We start from the raw sequence: 19,065 nt of genomic DNA, 5'->3' as shown, positions 1-19,065 counted from the left end.
GGGCTTGGTTGAATCACCCGGTGCCTTTACCAGTTGCTGTGTTCATCTGCAGCTCTGTTTTGGTTTAATCATCCCATTAGCTGAAGCTGAAGAAACACTTTGTGGCAAGTGGCACTGGTTTGTTCTGCATTTCATCCAGCATGATGCTGGGCTGTGCCACGTTGGGTGTGCCACCTGGCAAGGGTGGAAGACTAGGGGGAAAATTCAGAAGTTATGGGGATGATAGCATTATTTGGGGATGACATGTTTTTTTCTTGCTGTCCCAGTGGTACTGATTTTTTCCAATCATCCTCTGTCTATCCAGCATGTTTGTCTGGATAAAGGCTGTCTGTATCTCTGGTGGGAACGTGCAAAATATGGAGAGGACTAGAGCAGTGTAAAAATAACATTTATTAGCAGAGAGATTAAAGGCTGAAGAAGGATGTTTGGGGGAACAGCAAGAAAGGCAGTCCCAAGCTCCATCTTTAACAATGAAATTCTTGCAGCAGACTCAGACAATCTGTTCCCAGTATGTACCAGGACACAGAGCATTACCCATGGCTGTGCCAAGAGCCTGAACTCCACACAGCTCCTCAGAGTCCCTGATTCTGCTCAGCACACGCACTGGAGACAGATCCTCCAGCTCTAATTGGAATTAGAGGATGCCTGAAAAACTCCAAAAGAAGGCAGATTCAGGCTGTACAGGAGGTGGTTTCTTCAAGCCACCAGTGGCAGAATTGGGAGATTGTTTTTGGAGAAGGAGATGTCTCATTCCTGACCCCGTCACCTTCCGTGCGAGCCAGGGGGAGAGCGCTGGTGCCAATCCAACAGGCATGCTCAGCAGATGGCCAAGGCTCTGCTTTATATCCACTGATACTAAAGGTTGTTTATAAAGGCAAGACGTTATTGTTTTGAGTGTTTGGCACTGCCTCTCATCTTTTAAAAAGAGGAACAAGTCTGATGAGGTTCCCAGCTATTTTGTCTCGGTTACAAGAATAGGCTGTCAGGAATCAGTGCGGTTTTTCTGACAGTGATCCTGCACTTGTTTTACTCTTCGTTGTCCTGCTAGGAAACATCTTTTTGCTTGTCCTTGGAAATACAATCTGGAAGGGTTCTCTTGAGTCACTGAGTTCAGCCATCTGACAACTGTAGAAAAACCCAGTCATATGATCCCTCATATAACCTAAATGAGGATGTTTCTGTTTTCTCCTGTTTATTGGGCTGCAGTTGTTGGAAAGCTGCTGCACACTACTTCTCCCATGGCAAGAGAGCATCTCACTTCCAGCCTAAATGTTTATATGTGTTGATTTTTCATGGCTTCGTTGTCCATCAGTTAAAGTAACTCCTTTTCAACTCTGTTGTTCAGCCTAACCCTTGGCTTTCATCCCTATGTAGTTATAAATTAAAACTATATCTGTTCTTTACTTATTTTACTGCAGTAAATTATCTTCTTTTATAAAGATAGACTCTTCATTACCCTTATCACCCCAGAATACCTTTTTCTGCATCTTTTTTTGAATCAAATGCATCTTGTTTCTCCATTTCTTTTGCACATGGTTGATGAGAATTGTGCCCAGTATTGAAGTGAGATTGTTTACAGAAGTGCTTTTTACAATGGCATTAACCCTTCCTGGCTCTCTTGAAAGTGGCCCAGTTTGTACTGATGGGTTTGCCTTCCTCCCAGCCACGGGTAAAAAGGGTGGCTTGCAGTTACCCAGGGGTTTAATGAATTCAGATTAAAGTAGAAATTGTTGCTGTAACTCCAACATGCATGGCCTTTCATGTTAGATTACTGAATTTCATTCCAGCTTTATTGCTTCAGTCATCAAAAGCATCCTCTGTGCAATCCATCTGAACACAGCATCTCCACCCGTCAGGACTGGGCCTTGAAACATCCTTAATAAAATGACCTCTGGGTTTGTTCTTCCACATCCAATATCAACTGTTGTTAATCTACCTTAAATTATTGCCTTAAACACATTATGGTTCTTCTTCCTAATCAACTTTCCCATTTTAACCAGCAGCTTGCCTCTTAGCATTGAACCTGCTTGCTTAAAGAATTGATTGATTTATTTTTTGTAGAATATCAGTTATCAAATAAAGGGAGAAAGCAGATATTCCAGCGTGCCTCATTTTCCAATTACCGCTCTGACTTTCATTATTCCTGACTTAAAAATTTGTTTTCAAACCTTGCACGGTCGAGGTTGGACTAATGGTGAATCTACAGCTGCCCAGGTTACCTTGAGATGACATCAAGGTACAGACATCAAAGATGATGAACAAAGTGCCTTTTAATGCAGTCTTTTCTGAGTTGATTAAAAAAAGGTCCGACATTTGTGCTGCACTCCTGATTTCACATCAGGAAAAATATACCTTCCTGAGCCTTTCACAATGAGAATTTCAGATTGTGGGATGCTGACAAATTTAGTTTTCAACTGCATGAAAATTAACAACTAGGCTGTCTCCCCTTCAAAATCCTAGTGGGATACACAGTGTTTTTTAGAAATCTCTATTTCTAATTAAAACGAATGAAACTGAAAGTGGTTTATGCTTTTCCATTTCTTCCCCCAGCAGGTCACTGAGTCACTACTTCTCTTAAAATTACTTCCAAAACTTTCCTCGTTATTTCCTCATAATTTTGCATGCTGTGTAATAATTACCATATAAAATGTTTTGGCATATAAATGAGTTCACCATATAAAATATATATGGTATTACGTTAAGAATTTATAGTCGGATCTTCACAGTAGCTTTTAGAACTCAATTTTTAAGGGAATTTTTTGGCACCACTTCAAAGAGAAATTAAATGACATTAAATGTAAATATTCTGAATATTGTAATTGTTATCACCATTCACTGAAAGCCCCTTTTAGAGTATCCTCAGAGGGGTAAATAGTTTGCAAGAAGCAAAATGTCCCTGTTCTGGACACAGATTCTGCTCAAAGGAGACAGCAGTCCTTTTGCTGAACATTTCAAGGTTGTGCTTAACTAATTGAGCCTATTTTGGCATCGTATTTTTCCTGAACAGGACTATTCTAAAATTATCAGTTCTTCTGAAAACCCATAAATGTGGATTTTTGGCTTCTAATTTTAAAAATCTTGGCTATAAGTTTTATATAGTGATTCTGTCTGTCGAGAGAACACTTAGCCCGAGATCTCATCTGGATTTAGAAGACAGAGTACAAAGACATTTTGTCTTTTTCTTGTCCGTTTATGATTTTTCATGTTCCAATTTTGCTATAGTTAAAATGGCTTTTCCTTTCTTTGCAAGCTAACAAATAAATCCTTCTTAAGAGTGCAGCCGTTCTGCCATTCCTTGAATTACTAAGAACTTTAATAAAATACAGTGAAACACAAAGTGTTCACATTAATGAGAGTTCAGAGGCTTCTAAAATATTCAGAGCAATAATATTTCGTGGATTATGTTGGATTATGTCTGTAGAGGTCAACTGTGATATGATCATTGAAACCTGTGGCTGTGCTGTAGCGTTAGGAAACCTGTGGGAAAAGAAACCACATGGCTTTGATGGACCAAAGCAGCCAGCAGGAAATAAGGGCAGAACCATCCACTCACTGCTGAGCACTGATGGCATGAGAGGAGCCATTAAAACAAATAATATAAATGAGCCTGAGCTGGCTATAAGACCTGCAAGGTGATTAATGCCTGTGGTGACAAGTTGGAGGCATAGGAGGAGATTAAAGATTAAGTTAAAGGTAAGAGTGCTAACAGGCCTTTTCCTGCCCAGAGCTTCTAATTGCTCTTCCTTCCTGCAAACCCAGTGGCCAGCATTGCCTGTGCAGCACCACATTCCTCCCTGGGACTTGTCAGGCTGGTAGATAAATTAAATACTTATTTTCAAACACTTTCTTCTGTATTTTCTTCCTTTAAAAAAAAATAAATTATTCTTCTCTCTTATTTTTTCCTTTCTTCTATATTCTTTCTAGCTCTGTCAGCCCCTCAGAAGTCACATGGAAGCTGTTGCTGTTGGCTTTGGGCAGTGCCCAGCACTGGCACTTTAGTGTTGCTTGGTCCACACCAGGCTCCAGCTGCCCAAACTGCTGCAGTGGGCACAGAAGGGGCCACAAGAAAGCCTAGGCAAGGACTGCAGATTTCTCTCACTTGGCTTTCCAAAACAGTTGCTCAAAGAACAAGAAAAACCCTGAGTATCAAAGAGCCCGATCCCCTGACCCGCTAAGGCTCAGTTGTAGTGTGTCTACTGCCTTATTTGCAGGAGGTTTTAACACTTGACCTGAAAAGTCAACAAAAGAATCACCATCTCCCATCTTAATAAATTAAGTTCTATCTTCTCTAATCACTTCCTACAAACACACAAAGTCATCTGTTTCCTTTTGGCTTAGATCTTGTATAATGTTTGGAGGAAGAAGGTCTACTTTTGTCAGCACCCCTGTTAAATTTATTTGCTTTTCTAGTTCAAGGAAAAAGCCTATAACTCTGAAAGTCGTCCAATGCTCTTATTTATTTATTTTGCTTCGTTTGATTGATACATCTTTGTTCTGAGCTTATACAAAATTGACCACAACTGCAGTAAAAGTGCCTCTTGTTAAAACATTTCCAGAATATCCACGTGTTCCCCTCCTGTGCTTGTCCTGGGTGGGAAGAAACTTGACCTTAGGTGGAGGTACACTGAATTCAGAAGAGCTCCATCAGAAATCTTTCTGGCTGATAAATCCAGAGCTTGATAATTATTCAGCCTGCTTTGCTGCATGCAACTCTGCTTCTGGAGTTACAAGCAAGGGTTCTCAAGCTAAGATTGAAATAGGGCAGTTAGTTTGACTTCCATTTGTGGCTTTTCTTTCACCTGGCTCAGTGGGCAAAAGAGTCACTGGGAGAAGCAGAAATGCCACCCTAAGATATCACCAGTGCAAACATACACAAATAGATGCCTCTTAGCACTGTTTCATAATTATTCATTAGTTCTCTCTGGAATAATTAGGAGAACAAGCTGTAAAAGATGAAGTTGATGATTATTTGTGCAAATATCAGTAGATATGCATGTGTCTATGAATGTGTATATATACATATATATTCATTTATTTCATGTTTCATGGGCCACCAAGATTTATTGTCCTTTGTAGTAAATATTGACCTTGGATTTATCTCAGTCAATGTTTACCTCTTAAGCCAATAAATCTTGAGGTTCACCTTAACAGAAGTCAATATCTGCTTAGTGTTCAGCTCCATCATTAATATAAATATTTTAGTGACCTTTGCATGTATTAGGCTATTTTTTAAAGTCAACCTAGTGTTACCAATGCTATAGCACATCAATAGCTTATTTTTCAGTTGCTTATTCTTGTAAGATTTTTACAATAACCTCAGATATTCCTGCTGAGGTGCAGCAGAGATTGTTTTTTGAGGAGAATCTCAGGAATGTGAGTGCGAGTTGCTGTTTCCAGTGGGGAGGGATGAGCCCACAGCAGCCCTGTATATCTGTGTGGTTCATCACGTATTTACCTACTACCAGGGCCCAAGCATTGCCTTGATTGCTGCTTCTTTTCTGGGAGTTTTTCAAGACATTCTTTGTATGAGCAAATCTTTCTGAGATCAAGTGTTTGCTTTTCTGTATCTGTCACTGAGTTTAGGGTTAACAGGGACCTTTAGACCACCTAGTCTGACCTTTTTATCTCCTGCCATCTTTATCTCCTCCATTTAAGAAGCACTTCTTGCCGCCTTCCACCTCCCCTGTCTTTTGACCCTCACCGAGTGAAATTTCTCTGCAGTGTCCTTATTAAAGTTTTCCTTTTTAATTGCATTTGATTGGGTGTGATAGCATCTCAGTCTAGATTCACACTGAAGTTTCCCAAACCAGTGTTGCTCTCTGGATCTCTCTGGGCTGTGTCCCTCAGCACGTGCAGGCATTGCCCTTTTTTTGCCTGGATATTTGGGCAGGAATATTGCATATAAATGTTACCTCCAGCCATTCAGGCGTGGCTGGGGTCCCTCCCGATGTCCTCCCCCAAAAAGTGAGATTCAAAGTGGAGTCTAAATGCTTTTGACCTCTTCCCACCTCCTCTGGCCAGGGGAACAGGTGAAGAAGGATATGATTCAGCCCACGAGTTGTGAAATCCTCTCTTTAAAGTGAAGCAGTCTGAAGGCTCCAGGGCAGTTGCTTAATTCAGGCACCAAGCTCAAGATTTTCCTTGTTATTATTGTTACTGCACCACAAAGCACACTTATAATGCTCGTGATTGCAAACCACTTCACCAGCAGAGATAAGAGAGATGTTCATCCCAGAACATTCTCACCCCCAGTCCCTGATTCTACCACCCCCTTTTCATTAAATTACCCCTTTTATTCCAACTTAGAGTGCTGACTGTTCACATAGATAAAAGCTTGCAGGGTTAAACCCTTTGTGAGCCTGTAGAAAATGTTCTGTGCATGTGGAGAGGTTTTTATTATTAGTTATAAAGGTGCTGCTGCAGTAAATGGTTTAAAAACATTGTGCTATGGAGAATTCTGATCCCTGTCACATGAAACAGCATAAATGTCAGACCAGGGATTTATGAATATTCCTTGAAGAGAAGCAAAGACAAGGAATTAGTTGTTCTCTTGTCCTATTTATTCCCTATAATTGGATTTATTTTTAAGTGGGCTTTAGTATAGCAATTTCTGCTTCATTTCTGTATTGTATATTGGAATTTCATATCAACAGAGATAAAGCCTGCTTGCCCTACATTAAAAAAAATCTATTTAAACCAGTGGAGGTATGTTCCTTAAATGGCAAAATCTATTTATTTTTAAACTATTTTTTAAACCTAACCTAAATGAGTTCTCAGACAGAGTATTTTAAGGTGCTTGGAGCAGTTCACAGCAGCAAACAGCCAGGATCCAAGATTCAGAGCAGTTATAGCTGCTGATACATCAGGTCTTGGGGGGATGTGTGTGCTGCAGGCTGGGCTGTGCAGGATACCTGAGAGAGCAAGAACAGCACTTGGCTGGTGTTTGGTGCATGCCTCGAGTCAGACTGAGGAGCTGCTCTCTGTTGTCAACCTTTGATTCATAGAGTTGTGTAAATGGGCAAAAAAAATTCCTTTCTGTCATGCCAGAGGCCAAATTAAACAGAAATCTGTAAACTGGGAGGGTTGTTTAGTTGGGAGGAAGCAACATGAGTCGTGTGATAATGTACTCCTGCAGGTTTATTTTTTGCAATTTGTTTTGAGGCTGGGTTTGTCCTGGTTTATTTAATGCCATAAAATAGAATTCTTTCTGCTGAGAATTTGCTTCAAAACTATACCAGCCTGAGAGCAAACATGGAATTAGCAGAGCCAAGCAAAGGTGTTTGAAGGTTTGGACTAAGAGTGACCACAAAGGTCTGGGTTAATACTGACCCACCAGCCTGCCCAGTGAATTCTTCATGTCCCCTTTCAACCAGGCATTTAAAAAATGTACTGCAGATATGCAGGAAGGCATATATTGCTTTTTCCCCTCTCCCATCCCAGCTATGCTAATGAAAGCCCAGCATAGCTGAGATTTCCAGATCTGCTATCACTGTGGAGAGATGAAAGTAGGCTCGTGCACGTTACGCTGCAGAATTGAACACTGGGCACTCGTGATTTTTCTAATGTTTGTGGCAGAGTGCAGAATAAAGAGGTGAGAGCAGAGTCTGCTGGGCAGGTTTTAAAAACACCCTGAACTGCTGGGGAACTGGGAGGCTGGAAGGAGCAGGTCTTGCTGCCAGGGCTATTGCTGGGACTCTTCAAGACGTCTTTGATGTACATTGCAGCGGTTAGTGAAGACTTGGGAAGAAAATTAATAAGAAAGATGGAATGAAGCAATGTAACAGCATCTGAATTTATTTCCGTAGGTATGAGGAAAGCGTGCCCTTAGGTGTGTCTTTGTGCATCTACAGATTTAAGCTTTTCATGCTCAAAAAGCTCCTCTTCCTTAGGAGCCCTGCAAACACAGACCACTTAAGAAAACATGCATGTTTTGCCTGATCTAATCAATCTCTGTTTTCTACTCCTTTGAATCATAGTGGAGCTGTAAAAAATGGAATTGCTTAATTGCGATAGTTCACTAAGAACTCCTACAAAAGAAGTATTTGTTGTCTGGGGAAATTTTATCTCCAGTTCGTTTTATTGTAGAAGATTCTATCTCGGAAATGCTGTGAATCAGAGATGAAGGGGAGTAATGATGAACTTCAGGAAAACATAAGGAAAATGTGTGGGTGTATGAGTTTGCACATGTCTGTAAGCTATAATGGATATGCAAATAGAAAAGCAAGTGCTTGTGGACATGTGGTTTTGCATTAGATGTGAATTTTATTCATCAGTTCTTTAACACTAGATTTACACACTTTTAAAAAACCATTCTGACTCATTCCAGAGAACCTTTATCAGCTATTTCATAATGATTTCATTTACCGATCCAATTATAACTGAAATTGAGCCCTATCCGCTAACACAGGTTAAAATGTTTTTATTATAGGCAGCTGTTTGATATCTGCAGGTGTGGGAGCACACAACAGGGATGGAAATTAATTAAGCAAGATGTGGGAGATGGCTGCAGCCGGGTGCTCTGAGCTTGTCAGCCAGGGCAGACACGTGTCAAACACTCTGTGATTAGTAGCAGGACACGTTCCTGACTCGCAGCAGGCACCACTCAGGGACTCAGAGCTCTGCAGAGCTTGGCTTTGCTCTCTCACTGCTCCCGAGCTATTCCAGTGCCCCATACATTGATATGATCAGAATTACCCAGGGAATTTCCTGATGTGATAGATTATTGCACATGGACAATATACGTGTCGCTGCACGTATATTGGGCATCTTGTCCTTCTTTAGCATTGTGTTATTAACATCTTTAGCATCCTTGCAGTATTCTGATTTTTGTGTTAATGACAAGGACCACCAGGTGTGGAAGCATAAAGATTTTAGCCTAATACCTAAGAGTTCTTATCTATTTTTGTGCTGATACAGTTGCCAGGCAGAGGTGCTGTCTTGTGGCACTCCAGGCTCACAAGCTATAGTCATAAAAATAGTGTCTAGGAGCAGTAAGTATATAATTTGAAGGAACAATTGTAATTATCAAATACAATTTAATTTTCCTATATTTATAGAAAACTGTTAATAGTGATTACTTTGGAAAATGGGGGCAAAAAGTAAGTAGATTAATATCAAGTTCATGTCCAAGTTTCACAACCACAACAGTTTGTGTGTAACCATGTTCTGAATTGAAAAATTGGGTGAATTATTAGAACAAAACTTTCTCTGGCAACAATTTTCTAATCATAGGAATGCAAGAAAATGTAAATATATATATATAGACACACACATATATATAACTTCATTTTCTTGAAAGAGTGTCCTCAGTATTAAAGGCAAAACAAAAAAAAGCTATTACTGTTGGGGGGGAAGATGTTCCTCTTCACTGCAAAATGTCAACTGTAAGGTAATGTGCATAGCATGGTTTTGTTCATAATTACTTATGTACATGCAAAATATGATTTGTTATAGTTTCTTATTGAAAATAATGTCCTAAATCCCTATACAGGGATATCCTAAGGGATATATGTTCCATGTACCTGTGCTGAGGGACATCTCCACCATCATCTGCTCCAAGAGGTCACATAACAGTGCATTTCCAATCACAGCCCTCTGGCAGCTCTTGAAATCTGAGCCTTTCTGTTACATTTTCAGATCATTTCAGCTGTAGCAGCCATGAGCTTGGGCCACAGTGATCACCTCCTCTCTCAGTGCCACTTGCCAGGGGCTTCCCCAGCTGTGTTACCTGGTTCCTGGAGTCAGGATGAGGAGTGCACAGTGACTCTCCAGCTTCATTGGGATAGTCCAGAAGAGGGAGCTTGAAATTAAAGAGTGAAGGGATTTAAAAGTACCAGAAGGAAATAAATTGTTCAAATATGGGGACTTTGTTGTGGTTGCCCTTTATCACTGTTGGAATTTGCTTTGTATTAACAACAACAGAGCCTTGTTTTGGGAGTGATGGTTATTCCTGTGGTGGTGTGTTTCAGTCCAACCAGCAGTAATTTTCTTCCAGTTACTAAGTTAAAACACTTATTTGTTCAAGTAGTAAGTTAAAATACTTATTTTTTTCAGCATGGTATCATCCATTGCTTTTCCAGAATTTTGAGAAAGTAATTAATTGTGGGGAAAATGAAAAACCATAAACTTGTGTGGGGCTTAAAGGTCCATTCTTGTGTTCAGTCAGCTAAATATTCCAATCTCATTTCAGTGACACTAGGCATGAATTTGGCCCACATGGTCTGAAGTTCATGGTTTGTTGTTGTGCTGAGCCTTTCCCTGGGTCACTTCTTTGATGCCCATGCATACCAATAACACCTCTGAATTTGTTACAGTGCCCTTTTCTGCTTCAAATAATGATGCATTTGGGAACTTCTCAAGATAAAAGTTTCAGCAGAGCGTGCTTGCAGCAGTGCTGTGTTTTTACAGTGTATAATCTCCATAAATGTCTCTGCATTAGATCCAGTACCTGCAGGCTAAGGAAAGAGTTCCTAAGCACTGTACTGTACCTACTAAACCAGAAAGAAGCCTGTGCAGTTTAGTATTTGTGTTTCTCTGTACCTGCATATATATATATTTGTACATTTTATCGACTAGAAAGTGTATTTTATTGACCCAAGCTCCTCTAGACTTTTGTTTTTTGCTTATTTTTTTTCCTTTTGCCATTTAAATTCGTCCCTCATCTTGCATCCTCGTTCCAAGATGAAAATCTTGAGAATGCTCACACACAGAAAACAAGAGAACAAATGTGATTATATTCAACTGAAATCAACAATGCCTTCTTTTGATTTTAGCTTTTCACTAAGAAATGCTCTTTTGAAGTAATTTTACTGTGAAAAGTAGATCCTCTGGAGTTATCACAGTAGGACAATTAGACAGTTTCAAAACTTTTGAAGCATTTTAAATGGGGAAATGACATCAGCCATTTTCGACAGGAATATTCAGTTTCAGCAAACTGTTTTTTATTTTTTTTCCCCCTGAGAAAAATCATGTTGCCCAATTCCTGCTCAAGGCCTCCTGGTATGCACAGACTTTGTTGGTGAGCAGTGGTATTAGTGATGGGAAGTTGGGACCCAGCCTCTTTGCAATTATTCACGCAGAAGGGCAGATATTCCCCCACCAGTGCACAGAGAGCATATTTTCCGTGCATTATGCATGGGATTTGCTCCAGCTGGCCTCTGAGTCACACTCCCCTGCCTCCCCCGTGTCTGCGGCCGGGGCTGGGACCACCTCATCCCTCCCACTGGGAGCAGCTCCGTGCCAAGCCCCGGGCTCCCGGCAGGTGGACAGACAGACAGACATCCCTGCTCCTGCTCGCAGCCGCAGCCAGGCTGCTCAGAGCTGGCTGCTCTCACCAGAGCCTTGCCCAGCTTGGAAACAATCCCCTTCCCTGGGCCCCTCTTCAGGGTCTGACCACCCTCATCGGGATTTTTTTTTCCCCCCTCTTGATCAGGTGGTAATTTCCGCTGTTCCCATTTGTGTCTGTTGTCTTAAGAGCAATGAGATCTCCCTGATCCTGTTTTCAGAAGAGACCAAACACAGTTCTTCCCCTTCTCTTCATCTGCTCTATGCTCCACGCCCTGCACCATTTTGATGGCCACTGTGGACTTGCTCCAGTTTGTCATTGTCTTGCTGGTGTGGGGGAGCCCAAAACTGGCCATGGTACTCCAGGCTGTCCAGGAGGGAGAAAATCAATTCCTTCAACCTGCTGGCCACAGTCCTGGAGGTACAGCCCAGCCTGCAGTTGTTCTTGAACTGCAGATTATTGAAACCTGTGGATCTGGTCTCCTGTGAGAGACTCTGGGGAGCTGGGGCTGCTCCAAGGGCTGTCCTGTGCCTGAGCCTGGCTTTGGGACCAGGTGGGATGGGCTGAGCATCCACTCTGTGCCACCTTCCTCCTCTGCCCCCAGCTCCCAGTGCCTGCTCTGCCACAGGGCTTCTTGGGCAAGTGGGGATGGGGCTGGAACTGGGGTTGCTGAAGGAGCCCTGGGTCTTCCCTCAGCTTTGGGAAAGGTTAGGGGGAGCTGAGAGCAAGAAGGGGACCTGAGTTGTGCTTCCACCAAGCCCTGCCTCCTGGACAAGTGTGGTACAAGCAAGGCTTGGCAGAGAGACTTCAGTGAGGTGATGATTCTAGGGATGGGTGAGAGGAAGAGAGGCCAAAGCAGGGTGTGAGACTGGGTCCTGTCCTTGTGCCACGTTGTTTGTGCCCCTTTTTAGCTCTTATTGCAGTATTCCATGGCAGACAGCTTTCCAGATGAAGATCCCTGCAGAAGCTGTCTCTGGAAGCTGCTGTTAACATGTGGAAGATGATGTGACCCATTGGCACGTAGATATACAGGGCCTGTAAAATGAATTGATGCTCTGCCCATAAAGCTGTACTCTGTTCATTGGGTGTAATAATTAATGAACCCATAAAGGGACTTAATAAAACAGTAAAAATGAAAATACTTCACAGAAAAACAAGATGATAAATTTTTATTTCATTCTGTTTCATGTGTCTGTTAGTTATGTGGGTCTGTGACTCAATACATGTTGTGGAATTAGACATGGACTTTAGTGTTAACCTGCCATTCACAATGTCCTCTCATGTCCAATTTTTATGATCATTATGGTAAAATCAATGCATGTCTTAATTGTAATAATAACTAATAATCAGCCATCATAATGAAGTAATTAAGTATTCTAAATTGTTAATAACTTTGCATGCTGCTATAATTAATTTGTTGCTGCCCTAACAGGAAAAGAAATTAACAGAAGCAGATGGGTAATGTTTTTGTAAAGGCTTCAGTACTGACTCTTTCTTAGGTACATGCCTGCCACACCACATATTTGATTATAGCAATTGTAACCTCAGGCTGTTAATTTTAAATACCTCTAAAAAGGAATTCTTTTCTTTTACCTGGTTGCAATGCTTTTGTTCTCAGTAGTCAGTAAATCATAGTAATGACTCCTGGTGGTTCCAGTATTGTACATTAGCAAGGACTTACAGCATTCCTAGGAACAAGGAGTATGGATTGGAGCCTTGTACTTACACATAGCAGAGACCCTTGCAATTAATTCAGTGGTAAAGTACTGTGTTTATTCCCTCACTGTACAGATGTTTATTGAAGCCAGTCTGGTTTAAATTTTGTGCTCTTCATCCTTATAGAGTAGGAGGAGCTGTTAGAACAATTGCTAGAAAGATGTTGTCTTTTCAGGAAATGAATCATAAGAAAATCTCAGAAGTACATAAGAAGACCCCATCCAGCCCCACCTCCTATTCCCCCCCCCAGTTCAGAAATCTTAAAATAGTACCCTGATAGTACCCAAAGGTACAGCCAAAGGGAGGTGGAGTTACTATCAACTATGTTTACTAAACTTTAAAGGTATGTAAGTAGGAAAGGTTTAAAATACTTGAATCTTGCTGCTAGGGCAGCCTCATTCCAAGAAAATGTTGCATGTCTTTTGTTGAATTATGCCAGAACAGCTCCATATCTTTTAAAGCTGTCCTCAACAACGCAGGGCTGGCTTTGTTTTGCTAGAGACATAGCAAAAGAAGGAAAAACTGCCTAGCACAAACACTGAAGGCTTTCTGAGGCTGCCTGCACAATGAAATTGTTCTGATTGAACTCTTGACAAATTATAACCTGCAGGTAGAGTGAGGATTTTCCATTTTTGCCTAACACGTATACATTTTGTCTCTTCCATTTTTCCTTGCCTGCAATGCATTCAGCACAGCAAGGGCTGGAAAGAAATCTGATTGTGAAACTGATAAATTGTCTTACATAGTTTCCCTATTTTGGCCATTGCCATGGTCTGGTTCTGAAAGTGCTTGGAATTCTCTTTCTCTCGTTTTGTTTTAACAAGCTTCTTCTCAGTTGCCTATTGCCAGTGCTATATTACCCACAGTGCACATCATTTTTTTTTCTATCTCCTATTCTACGTCGACTCCAAGAGGCCTCGGTGTAAAAGCTGATGAGATGATTTATTTTTATCACTCACTTTTTCTCGTGAGAAAGAGAACCCCTTGGCCCTGCCTTCTCCACTGGCTTCCTCTTAGCACAGGCATTTGCTTCTTGGCAAATGGGGTCCATAAAATGCTACTGAATTAAACCAGCAAAGTGTTTCATTATATTTACTCTGCAATCACAGTGATAGATCCTTTTCTGGTCTAAATAGGTGCAGTCTCACCTGGTTTGAGAGCAGTTTGCCTTGTTGGCATCAGAAGGGAATTGGCTCAACCTGGCCAGGTGGCCAGGAGTCATCAGAGATGCCAGAGAGCAGAGGATCAGCCCCTGTGATTCCAGATCTGATTGCAGTTGTTTGCAGTTCCACATACACTCATGGAAGACACTTTATGTGTTAAAACTTGCTGCAAGCCTTTGATATCTTTGACCTTTTAAAAAAAGTCTTCTAAATTTTGATATTCCCCAAGCAGACAGCTGGTATTTTTTGATTGAATAGATAGAGATTTCATGTCCAAACGCATTTCTTGGTTTCACTTTGCTGGATTAGTTCACTGTTCCCTGTATGTTCTCTGCTGCTCGCAGTCTTTTCTTGTGATTTGTTTTTGAGTGATACTATCAAAAGGTTGTGCCTGAAAAACTTTAGTGGTGTCCTGCTAGTGTCTCCCTTTGGATCTAGACATGGATATTTGGGTACACACAGTCCCACCTGCAGCTACAGAAAAAATTGCCCCCGATACCTTCTGATTGGAACAAATGCTTGGCTCCCAAGAGCCACGAGCAACCAGATACAGATCCTCTGAGAGGAGGTGGGGAAGGCTTAAAAAAACTGCAAAGCATGTCAAAATCTTTGGCTGTGGAGAGGTGAAAAAGGGCCCTCCAAGTGCTGATGCTGAGCCCAGGACACACTGGGTGCAGCGCAGCTCTCTTGGTTGCAGTCTCATGAAACAACAGCTTAAACACCAGAACTGGTGCCCTATTTTCTTCATCTGCCACCTGAATAAGTCATCTGGAAAGAGGGCAAATGATATGTGGTCAACAAAATAAAGAAATCCCTCTGAGCAGTTCTCATTTACAGCACAATCATAAAAATCCTGGCAGAAAATCAAACCATTTCCATATCAGTTGAGCACACAGCATTGCGAGCACGGTCGGTGTCAGCAGTGCAGGGGCAGCAGACAGAGGCTGCTGTGTTCTTGGTGCTGCAGCTCAGACAGAAGATGAAATCATGGTAGTTCAATGTTTGGAGACTTAACTACTGATTTTCTGGCTTTCTGTTTGTGCTGGAGCTAAACCTGCTTGTGCTTGAAAAAAAAAAAATTGGTTGTTAGGAATGTGTTTGCATGTGTTTGGCCATAATTATTTAAAAAACCCTTCAAACACTAGAAGAACACCTATTTTTGCAGAGCTGTAGTTACAGTCTCTGCTTGGTGGAGGGATGGTTGCAGCTCTGTGTTTGTAAGGGCTGTTTTTTGCTGTAATGGCCAGAGAATGACTTTGGATGTCTTATAAACAAGTGTGTGGTACAGGGAAAAACAACAGACCATATTTTTGGCCTTGGCTGTATTGTTTATGCCTTTAGCAAGCACCACTTACTCAACTTATTCAGTATTTAAAGCTTGTTTTCTCTACATAGTACAGGCCCAGGAACACATGGCTTGAACTAAATATGCCAGCATCAGACCTTTATTGGGGGATAGAAAATAGGTCTGGTTTTTTTCAGATTTTAGCTTAGTTCAGGAACAAACACTTCAAAATTTTGAAGTATTTTGGTATATTGATCCTTGTGACATTTTTGTGTTTATTTCAGACACTGAAGATAGAGGGAATAAAAATTTCCAAACCTATTCTACACTTAGAACTGATGAAGTGATTCGAAAGCCAGATTTCCTACAGGGATCTTAAGCATTTGGTGCTTTAGGAGGTGATAATTTCCAGAAGGGTGGTTTTCTTTGGTGCCATTCTGAAAGACCCAATTCTTGGCTGAGAAACTTTGGGGCTGCCTGCTGATCCATATCATTGGAGATCTGAGGGTGTTTAATGAATCTCAAATTGAGCATCCAAAAGCAGAAACACTTCAACTCATTAATCACTGCGCGAGATCTTGGCCAAACCATGTCAATTAAGAGCAGTAATTCTCAAGCAGAAAAGGAACATGGTGGTGTGTTTTCAGTGACAGTTGTGATAGTGCTGATTGCTTACATTTATATCAAAGACATGGCCTGGATTCACTTTGGAGTTGTAAATCAACATCACCATAACTTTGGGAGCCTTGCATGTATCTGTGTCCATATGTACTTCAGAATAATTTTTGATGACATGTCCTTCAAAGGTCTCTTCAAAAATCCAAGTCTTGGCCTAATAAGATTAAGACTTCACTGAATTAAGGTTAAGATTTCACCCCATGATATTTTTGGAAGTAAAGAGTATTGGGGTAAATCTGCTGTTGCTGCTAATAGACTTTGGGTTCATTACACTGTCAGATGAAACTTTTAGTCTGTGAGTTTCAAACAAGTTTTTTTTTTTCTGATAAAATTAAAAGGTGATGTAGAAATAAAATGTGGAGCATTTTGGAGAAGGGTGCAGTGCTATACATAATTTATTGGGCACTGTTTGTACAGTCAATTGTTAAGTTATAAATAAAATAGAGGATTAACACAAGGATGAAAGGGTGAAACTGTGGGTAGTCATTTCCTCTGTATTTCTATTTAAAAAAACAAAGCAAAAGTTTCCAAGTTTGCTCAAACAGCACATTTTGGTTTGGTTATTGATATTCACTGTGTTTTACCTATTTTTGGCTGTATCACATTGGAGACTTTCTGTCTCACCGAGTGCCTTTTCCTCAGTAAATGTTCTGCAGGCTGCAGAACCGTTCTCAGAGCTCGGTGAGGAGCCCCAGCACAGCCAAAGTGAAACCAGAGGGAGGCAAACGAGCCTCTGCCACACTGAATTCCCAGTCCCAGAGCTGCTGAAGAGCAACTGGACTTCCCTCATGGACACAAAGTCCATCAGTGGCTGCTCGAGTTTGGCACCCACCTGTGTGGCTGCTTCCCCATCCTGCTGGAACCTCAGCTCCCAGTTCCAGCTGGAGCACTGGCACAGGGACCAGCTCCAGAGATCTGTCTGTACCAGGCAGATGGTTTCTGCCAGCAGAGAAATCCCTTGAAGTGGAGAAATGCTGAACCTAAGTAAGACCACAAAAATGAGCAGAGTGGATTTAAGAATAAAATCCACAGACTTTTCAAAATAATTTGTTGTAGGTCTTTGCACTGGTGCTCAGAATGAGGTGAGGAGGAAGTTTCTCCTGGATGCCTCAGAGCAGGCTTTGTATCCATGGTGGAGGTGTTTCCTGAGTGTGAGTAGGAATAGCATGGAGTGGGCCTGATGAAAACAGCAGGAGTAAAATATATCATTTTGTTATATATAGGCCATGGGCTGAGCATCCCTTGCAGGTGCTGCGGGAGGTGCCTGGTTTGAAATCTTCCAGTGGTGCTGACGCAGAGCTGTGATCCTGAGCAAAAGCATTCAGACTGATGAAGAGGAAAGACATGAGCAATTTCAACTTAGGAGTGAAACATTTCCTAGAACTGAGCCTGAATAAAGTCTGGAACAGTTGAACAGGAAATAAGCTAATAATGGGATTTTACAATATGCATTTCCCATGTAAGGCATTGAAATGTAGCATAGGTTTATGGATTTGGTGGCTGATCTTCTGCCTGTTTTGATGAAGATCTTAGGTTTCTTCCCTGTTTGTGTAGTTGTGTATGTGAGGTCCTTTCTCCACTCCAGACTGAAGAGTTTCATCTCACCACTGTTGTCAGTGGTCCCTGGATGGGCCATTCTAGGCCAGACCAGGGAAGAGAGCAGTTAACAATCCCCTCTTGCTGCCTTTTGTTTTTGTTGGGGAGCTGTTTCCTTTAGCCCTTGAGGCTGATGCATAGGAAGGGGAAGAGAGGTGGGGAGCGCCGTCTCGATGTGGTTCATGCTTCTGAAAATAAAGTTCCCCAAAATCTGATGTGGGGAAAGGAAGCCCTGGCTCCACAGAGCCTGCTGTCTCCCTCAATAAACAAAGGACTGGGTTTGGGCACGTTGCCCGAAGTGTTGGTGCAGGGTGTGTTCCCATCCCCACTGCTCTGCCTGGCCTTTTAAGGCGATGTGACAGCGAGCTGGAGACATGGAAAGGTGTGTAATTCAGCTGTGATTAACGAGCACGAGGCTCTTCTGCAGCTTCCCTCTTTCTGCAGCATCGCTTGGATTCCTTCTCACGAGTAACTCGCTGAGATTTTCAGAGTTTGGCCTCTTCTGCACTGTGAGTGCAATCTCCTGCCAGCTCTTATGCTATATTAATTTACAGCCAACTACCTTTCCAAATGTGCTCTGTACAGTGGAACAGGTTTTGCTTGTAAATGCAAGGCCAGATGTTCAGAAGAGGAGAGCTCCCGTTTGGGCATCTGGCAGTCACTGCTGGGCCACAAACCCATCTCAGCTGAAAATCTGAAATCTCTCTGCTTAGGCAACACAGTACTCAGGCTGGCCAGTTTGTGCACTGCTGTGAGAGGTGCCTTTCTCCATATAATTCAGGAGTTCTTTCAAAACAGCACACACCAAGTCATGGTCTCAGTTTTAAACCACAGCTTGTGCCTAACAAGTTATTATTTCTTGCCGAGCATGGGTTCACTTTTGAGTTCCAGCTAATGTTTTCCTTTCCTTTTTCTGCAAAATCTGTTAACAAAGGCTAAATAAACAATGAAGGTAGGTCTACTGGCTAGATAAAAAATAGGTCTGATATATTAATAAGTGTTTCTTTTTTTTTCCAGTGACATATTCGATGCCATGTTCCCTGTCACACACATCGCAGGAGAAACAGTCATACAACAGGGTAATTCTTCCTGTCATTTTCCCTCCTGTGTGTTTGCTAGGGTCCTTTAAGTCACATCTCTCCATTTGAGGTTTCACCCTCTTTGTTTAATGGAAAGATTAACCACATTCCAAAGGCCTCCAAGTGTGCAGCTATATGATAAGTTCATGGATGCAAATCTCTTGCTACACACGCAAAGAATCCCACTCTGGTGGATCTCCTGGGTTTCAAAGTGCTGCATTTCAATCTAGATAAACAGCACTTCAAATTAAAATGTTCATTCCT

At 41.6% G+C, this 19,065-nt stretch overlaps 1 protein-coding gene across 2 annotated transcripts in view; it reads left to right on the top strand.

Moving 5' to 3' along the window:
* PRKAR1B (protein kinase cAMP-dependent type I regulatory subunit beta) overlaps positions 1 to 19,065 on the top strand; it is a 92,185-nt gene that overhangs the window by 32,244 nt on the left and 40,876 nt on the right. For both annotated transcript variants that reach the window (XM_041401753.1, XM_041401752.1), the window contains exon 5: positions 18,740 to 18,801. In XM_041401753.1, coding sequence (XP_041257687.1) covers positions 18,740 to 18,801 — 62 coding nt within the window. The remainder of the gene's footprint in view (positions 1 to 18,739; positions 18,802 to 19,065) is intronic.

Source organism: Onychostruthus taczanowskii, unplaced genomic scaffold, assembly GCF_017590055.1.
Source record: "Onychostruthus taczanowskii isolate IOZ18803 unplaced genomic scaffold, ASM1759005v1 scaffold19, whole genome shotgun sequence".
Lineage (NCBI taxonomy): Eukaryota > Metazoa > Chordata > Aves > Passeriformes > Passeridae > Onychostruthus > Onychostruthus taczanowskii.
Note: the sequence above shows the minus strand (reverse complement) of the source record. Positions and strands in the feature narration are given on the sequence as shown.